This window comes from Centroberyx affinis, unplaced genomic scaffold (genome assembly GCF_046629955.1).
Source record: "Centroberyx affinis isolate AG114_WGS23_722 - 3 ecotype Tasmania unplaced genomic scaffold, CSIRO-AGI_Caff_v1 ptg001860l_1, whole genome shotgun sequence".
Classification (NCBI taxonomy): Eukaryota; Metazoa; Chordata; class Actinopteri; order Beryciformes; family Berycidae; genus Centroberyx; species Centroberyx affinis.
The window spans coordinates 227,501-235,647 of NW_027280238.1; the positions used below are offsets into that span (position 1 = coordinate 227,501).

Below are 8,147 nucleotides of genomic sequence, written 5' to 3' on the forward strand. Positions count from 1 at the left end.
CTGGGCATCGGCCTGGAGGTTCCCACTCTGAACGAGCTCAGCCCCGGGGAGGTGACCGGCGGAGGGGCCGCGAAACAGTTTAGCTTCAACCGGCTGATCTGCACTCCGGTGCCGGTAGGAGAATGCAAGCCAAAGGGTCTGAGGCAGCGGCAGCAACAGCAGCAGCAGCAACAGCAGCCGCAGGCGGACGACCCTCTGTACGGGGCCGGGGACGAGGACTGGACTTACCTTCGGACCACCGCGGACGAGCTCCGGCAAATGGTCCTTCAGCAGAACGACCAGATCCTCATGGATCAGAGGACCATCCGGGAGCTGACGGGGAAACTGAACGAGTGCGAAAGCGGTCTGGAGGAGGAGAGGAGCGTCCCCGAGCGGAGCGTCGGCGTCTGGACCGGCAACCGTCGCCTCATGGCCGGGGATGATGTGAGCTCCTCGGCCGCGGCGCAGCTGCAGACGGCGCGGGCCGTGGAGGAGCTGGAGAGGGCCATTATGGACCTGAAGGACCGCATTGAGAAACTGGAGGTACTGGAAAAGACACTGAGCAGGCTAGACAAACCTAGACTGAACCTGTTGTTCTCTTGCTGTCTGCCTTCAAATGTTGTTAGACCACAGGGCATTTGGACTGATGACCATATTACACATTGGCCAGGGCTCCAGATTATGAATCACAGTTACAAAATGAGTCCTATGTCTGGTGTACTTCACAGCCGGTGGGCCTGTTTTTAGGTTGCCATTCACTGTTAAGTGCAGTTATGGATCATATTGAAATTGGCTTAAATTATCCTCCCAGAATGTGTTGTTCAATAGTCCAGGCACAATGAATAGATTCAAATCAGATAAGGCAAGGTAGGCCTACTATAGATTTGCCACAATGGGTGCATGCAGAAATCATAGCAGTGAGATGGTTTCCCTAATGGCCTGCACAATGTTCATCATCATACAGTTGGCTCTCTCCCTCCCTCTCCTGTCCTTCCTCTTTTATCTTCACCTCTCCACTCCTCTCACAAACGACTCATGGCAGAAGCCCTGCTCATGCCTTGCGCACGCTCCCCATGGGCCCATGGGAAATCTTTTCACCTGCTGTCAGCCCCCCCCGTCAGCATCTACCCTCTATACCTCCGCATCCGACAGCAGGAGAGGGACATAAATAAAAGATGAAGCTGGCTGGACAGGAGAGAGAGAGAGAGAGAGAGAGATCGAGAGAGGGGGACCTTGAGGATTCCAGCCTCTGTTTGTGTGTGTGTGTGTATGAGAGACAGAGGCAAGCTTATAACACACACACACACACGCACACACACACACACACACACACACCCACACACACACACACACACACACACACACACACACACACTCACACAAACACACACACACACACACACACGCACACACTGCATTGCTGCCAGCCCTCTCCAAGCAGAGTCAGTTACAAGGTTGTCTCCCTCAGTGTGAATTTATATCCTGGACGTCCACAGATCCTGTCCTGCCTCAGCAACTATCCTGATATTATATCGCCTCCCAGCATCTCCTCCTCTCTAACAACAACACCTCTCTCTTTACTGCTGATTTATCAACACATTTCTTCAACCGCTGCTATGATTACTAACACTGCTACTACAATTACTACCACTACAACCATTACTACTACTACTACTACTACAGCACATCTCTCTTTGCTGCTGCTTCACCATCTTTTCTTTATCTTCCTGCAGTTCCACTTCAGTTTACTGCTACTGCAACTACTACTATGAATACTAATATCACTACTACTAGTATTATTACTACTAGTATGGTAGTATGGTGCTACTATTAATACTACTACTATTACCACAACTACCTCTATTACTACTACTAAAAAAACAACAAAAACAACAGCAGTTACACCACTACTACTACAAAAACTGCTATGAATAGTAGTAGTACTATCATTACTTCTACTACTAATACAAAAACACTTCAATGAATACTAATACTACCTCTACTACTACTGCGACTACCACTACTACTACTGCTACTACTATTGCTACTACATAGCTACTAAAACTAATAGAAATAGACATTTTTTCTCCTGGCTGCTTCTCATCTTAAATCCCTTGTCTTAACTTTTTTCTGTTTCTTACCAAGTATTTCTTTCTCTCTCTGTCTGTCTCTCTTTGTGATTTTGTTCTTGGCCAGCTATTGATTTTTGTAAGTTTCTAATCACTCCAGTCTCCACCACCTACTCTCTTTCTCTCTCCCCCTCCTGCAGGCGGAGATAGGTCCTGCTGCCTTGAACCTCACCGACACATCCGTGGGCGTCAGCAGCACCAGCAGCAGCAGCACCCCAGCTGGAAACAGCGGCAAGACTCCGCCTCCAGCCGGCGGTGCTTCCTCCCCCCCTGCTGCGGCTCCCCCAGGAGGCCGCCGCCCCACCTCCCCCGCCGCCAGGCCCCCGTCCCCGGGCTCCTCCGGGCGCGGAAAGGGCACCTGGAAGGTGGAGGACCTGGAGGGGGAGCTGGAGAGGAAGATAAAGATGCTGGAGAAGGAGCGTCAGGCCATGAGGAAGGAGACCCAGGGCCAGCATGAGAAGATCAACCAGGGCATCGACACAGTCAGCCACCGCATCACCGAGCTGGAACACAGTGAGTCCAGAGGGAGGAGGAGGAGAGGAGGATGTGGAGCAAGAGGAGGAGGAGGAGGAGGAGGAGGAGGAGGAGGAGAAGGAGCGTAGGGAGAGAAGAAAGGCATGGGGGAGGCGGCTATATACATGGAATAAGGAAGGGATGGATGAATCGATGATCAGAGGGAGGTAGTGATATGCTGTATATGTGTATACCATGGAAAGATGGATGGATGAAGAGATAATAAATAGTTTCAGGGATTGAGCGTGGATGGATGTATGGTTGGATCGCCAAAACAAGATGGACCAGAGCATTGGCACCAGGTCAACCGCTGCATTGCTGAGCAGCTGTACAGTGAGTTCACAGCAGGGAGAAGGATTAGATTAGATGAAACTTTAATGAGCGCTGTGGGGGAATTGGGTCATCGCAACAGTACAGAATAAGCTATAGATAAGAATAAGATAAATAGTGAGTACTAAAGGTAATGAAACAATGTCAAACAAGATTCCAGATTGAAAATAAAAATAATGCAGCAAGTAAATACATGTCGAAATGGATGTGCAAGTCTGCATTGCTAGCTACTTGCATTATCGGCCTACTGATGGGAGAACAATACGCAGAAATGGGTCCCGACATGCAAATATGCATTGTGAAGAGGGTATATAGAGAGGAAAGGCATGGAAGGAGAGACATACGATGTGAGGAATGGAAGTCTGGAGATCTTTTGCTGTTGTATCTCCAAAAAGTCAACATCGAAAATTTAGAAAAACAGCCTTATTTTATGGTTGACATACACTGTACATGTAAACTCAGTTCAAGTAAAAAAAACTGAAATCACCAAAATTGGAGATATGTTTTTTTTTTGCAGTAGCAGAGATATGGAGAGAGGGAAGAGACTGAGGAAAGGAGAAGGGTGGTTGATGAGGACAGGAGGACACAGGAGGTGAAGAAATGGAGGTCTATAGGGGAGACTAAGAGGAGGTCATGAGGAATAAAGATTATTCTCTTTTTAGCTCTGTCATTCTTCCAACCAATCTAGATCTTCTCTGCCTTTAGAGCAGCAGCTTGGCTTGGAGTTAGAGAAGCTGATCGCTAACTGTAATGTTGTTGGTTTGATCCACACTGTCGTCAAGAGTGTGATGTGTAGTGAGCTGGCAGCTGGAGGGTTGATGGCAATACAATACATCTCTGGTCACCATTGTGATTGCCAAAGTGTCCTTGAGCAAGGCACCAAACCTCAAACTGCTCCAACTCTTGAGCTTGCATATGCGTGGGGCACGTGGTGTGTGTGTGTGTGTGTGTGTGTGTGTGTGTGTGTGCGCGTGTGTGTGTGTGTGTGTGTGTCTGACAGGGAAGGGAAGTGGTAAAACAAATTCCAGTGTCCTTGTAGAAATTGGCCAATAAAATATTATCCTCCCCCATCTCTCTCTCTCCTTCCCCGTCTCTCTTTTTCATCCTTTCTCTCATCCTTTCTCTCTCTCCCTCTCTCTCTCGCTCTCTCTCTCTCTCTCTCTCTCTCGGTCTTCCAGCGCTGACAGAGCCGTCGTTCCCCGATGGCTTCGTGCTGTCCTTCCCCATGCGAACCAACTACATGTACGGCCTGGTGAGGAAAGAGATGCCTGAGATGTACGCCTTCACCGCCTGCGTATGGCTCAAGGCCAAAGAGGGGGGCATCGGGACCCCGTTCTCCTACTCGGTCCCGGGGCAGCCCAACGAGCTGGTGCTGCTGCAGGGTGTCCACAACCCTGTGGAGCTACTCATCAATGACAAGGTAGATGAGAGCGTTTCTTCTGCCAGCAGTTCTCTGACACTGTTTCTCAGCCTTGGGGGTCGAGACTCTACTCCTCCCTCATAAGTCATAAAAATGCAAAAAAATCATTTATAAATATTATGTTTGTAATAAATTGGTTCCTCTGGTGAAAGAATTAGCATTTTTACAGCCTCTGGGCATAATTAGCCAAGTGAAATAGTAAAATAGTCTGAATTAGGAAAATTGTGAGCCTATTCTACTATTGAACACATAGACCATTGGCTGGTGGTAATTCAATGGATTAAACGTTCATTGTTGCTATGTGACAGAAAAAGTCTCTGTATCCATTTAAGGTTCTAATCAATATGATACTGATCATATCAAGTGTGGGGTCAGTTCACTGGATTGTCTTCAAAAGTCAATGAATCAATAATATATTTCTGAAAATGTTCATATATATAATTTGGGAAGGAAATAAGTAAGAATGTGAAAGCTGAAGTGAACTGACTCTAGTCCTATTCAATATGATAATGTTTTGTCCTATTTAATCTATATAATAAAGTTCTATCTATGACTCAGAAAATTGAATTTGAATTGTTCAAAAGTTGTGTAACCGGTGAATTGTGTAGCTGGATGTGGAACTGAGAGCTTGAACAAAAGACGCCCTTGAATCACACTTTCAACACATTTCTAGTTGCATTTGAATTCCTTTCCTTTTTCTTTCGCATCCATTTCAAGAGAGCCTAAAAACTTTGTCTTCTCTGACCTGTAGGTGGCGCAGCTGCCCCTGTCCCTGCCGCAGGATGAGTGGCAGCACATCTGCGTGAGCTGGACCCTGAGGGACGGGGTGTGGAAGGCCTACCAGGGGGGCAAGATGAAGGGGAGGGGAGAGGGACTGGCCGCCTGGCATCCCATCAAACCTGGGGGAGTCCTCATACTGGGCCAGGAGCAGGTGAGACGGACGGATGGAGGGAGGGAGGGGTGGATGGATGGGTGGGTGGGTGAGTTGGTGAGTGGATGAGGTGGGTGAGTGGATTAAGGGAGGGAGTGGTGTGCATGTTTGCATTGGTGGATTTGTAAATGGAAGGAGAGAAGTAGGGCTGGGCGATATGGTTGAAATCAATATGATAATCATAAGGATTTTTCTCGATATCAATATATATCACGATATGGTTAATGTATGCAAAATCACGTTAATAATAATCAAATTAATGTTCATCTCATTGAACCGAATGGTAATGTTAGGTGTGGTGTCAAACAAAACTGAAATTTTCAAATAATATTCCTACCATACCTCATTTTATCAGAGTTTTTAAGTAAAATTTCCTTGTCATCATCAATTTAGACAGTAGAACTGTGTGTCACGATATTAAAATATCTTCATATCATAACGATATGATTCCACTGAAAGACGATAAACAATAATATTGAATTATCGCCCAGCCCTAGAGAGAAGGAGGTTTGGATAGATAGATAGATAAATAGATAGATAGATAGATAGATAGATTGATAGATAGATAGAGACTACCATCAGTCTTTCACACATGGACGGACAGAGACCTAATGGTGTTTATCCTCACGCTGGGCTGCCTCTCATTTTCATTAGCGAGACACAGAGATTACATAACCACTATGAAATGACATTATCCCCCTGGCTGCCCTGGTGTCAAAAGCCCAAGCAAAAGCACATTTGACAGCAATCTGTCTTACATAAAGGATAAAAACCATAAAACTGGGACTCAATTTCTGCAAGACGCTGCACGTCGCAACAAGACTCGATTTACTGGACAGTTATTAGAGAGAGGGACCAGTTTGTAAATCTTCTTTGAGGATGAATGATGAATCGCCACTGTGTGGATACACTGACCAGATGTTATGGGGCAAATGGGGCAAATGGGGCAAATGGGACACCCCCCCCACAAGAGTGCTTTCAATGAGGATAAATATTTTATAATCTTATTTTGGGGCAATCTGGGGACATTACATGGAGAGAGGAATCACAAAACAAGATTTCTGTGTATAGATAGAGCTTCATCTCACAATGTTTTCACCAGGCAAGATGACTAAAAGCACGTTATTGTTTACACCAATGGCCTGGGTAGAGAGGGGGTGTAGTTGTTGGATCAGAGATATAGCTATACTTTTACTGATCCAGACCTAAGTATAGGCCTACTAACTGAGTCTATTTTAAAGAGCTTCACTCCAAAATGAGACATCCTCCACCTGCTGTGCAAATGAAAGCTAGCATGAAAGTAAAAGTCATCGTGGAGGGCCATACAAGTTATTAGCTCACAAAATACCTGTACCCACAGTTTTATATATTAATGCTTTGTTTGTAAGTGGAATTATAGGTAGAGGTAATTTCAGCCAAACAATTCATATGGTCAAAGATGCGTTCCAACCGTTCTGATAAATTTAAATAAATACATTAATTAATAAATAAATTAACTGGGCTAATTGGAATTGGACTATTGGAATTGAACTATTTTTTGGTAGCCTAAACTACTTCGAAGAAAAAATTTCAGACGTACTCATATAGGCTACAAGTAGCCACAAAGCTATAATATACGTGTTACTGTATATAATCCCCTTGAAGACATTTTTTGCTGTGATTATTGACCTTATTCCTTTTGTGACTATTCTCAATTTGAACCACACTCCGAAACTCGACCTAGAAAGGTTGGCATATAAAACTATCGCTACTTGAACACATTAGTGAGGAGTTCAGATAGACCTAACAGTTCTCAAATTAGCTAGCAATCTTGGGAACAGGGTTAGGGAACAACAACTACGACTGCTTCAATTTAGCAGGGATGTTGGCTAGCTTACTAGATAGCTGAACTCGCTAACTAGGCTAGATTCCGGAGGCTAGCAATCTTGGCCTCTTGGCTATTAATAGTAGCTTTCTTGAATCAAACTCTTAACGTTTCCCGACTCTTCCTACCCAAGGACACGTTGGGCGGGCGCTTCGATGCCTCCCAGGCCCTGGTGGGGGAGCTCTCCCAGTTCAACCTGTGGGATCGGGTGTTGAAGCCCGCCGAGGTGGCCGCCCTGGCCGACTGCAGCTCCACCGTGCTGGGCAACATCGCCCCCTGGACCGACCACGACGTAGATGTCTATGGGGGGGCCACCAAGGAGTCCCTGGACCCCTGCCACGCCGCCCAGAGATCCAACCCCTCAAGCTCCAAACAGTGAGGGGTTAGACTAGGTGGAGGAAAGGGAGAGGTCAGCCAAGAGCGGTCAGGCTGTTTTTGAGGTTGATAAAGGGTGAGAGGAAATTTGGGAGTTGACTTTAGGGAGCTATAAAGGTGTAGCACATTGGAGTTTTGATGTTTTCTTTGTGAGGGATGGGAAGGCTGCCGGTGGACTGAAAGATGTGATGGAGCTATTAAGTAAGATCGGTGTATCTGTTTTTTTTCTGTTGATGTCCACGCTCATGTGTTTACTTCTGTAATGCGATACAGTGAGATTTGAGCTCAGCCACAGAATCACCTTAGTGAGGGTTGCATGGGTGGATCAACTTCTGGCATGGACTGAAAGTGTTTTGGTCACTGGACTCTAAAGGTGCATTCAGTCATTGATTTTTTATTGGCTCTGGTTCAATTTACCATCCTCTGTTTTGGCCAAGTAATCTACTTGGTTATGATGGGCAGAGGGTTTTTGATGCTTTAGAGTGCCGTTACGGAGTGAACCTTAATGATGCCATTCATATAAGGGTTTCTTAACTTCTCAACAAAGTGACACAAAGTTTTGTCTTTTCTCGTCTTGTGTCCAGTTGCTTGTGTTTGATGCCAAAA

At 45.9% G+C, this 8,147-nt stretch overlaps 1 protein-coding gene across 1 annotated transcript in view; it reads left to right on the plus strand.

The window, feature by feature from the left end:
• The window catches only part of nptxrb (neuronal pentraxin receptor b), a 7,770-nt gene extending 225 nt beyond the window's left edge, over positions 1–7,545 (plus strand). The window contains exons 1-5 of the mRNA XM_071530019.1: positions 1–522; positions 2,249–2,621; positions 4,130–4,371; positions 5,123–5,302; positions 7,300–7,545. The exon at positions 1–522 is cut by the window's left edge and continues 225 nt beyond it. Of these exons, the coding sequence (XP_071386120.1) occupies positions 1–522; positions 2,249–2,621; positions 4,130–4,371; positions 5,123–5,302; positions 7,300–7,545 (1,563 nt within the window). The remainder of the gene's footprint in view (positions 523–2,248; positions 2,622–4,129; positions 4,372–5,122; positions 5,303–7,299) is intronic.
• Positions 7,546–8,147: the final 602 nt, after the last annotated feature.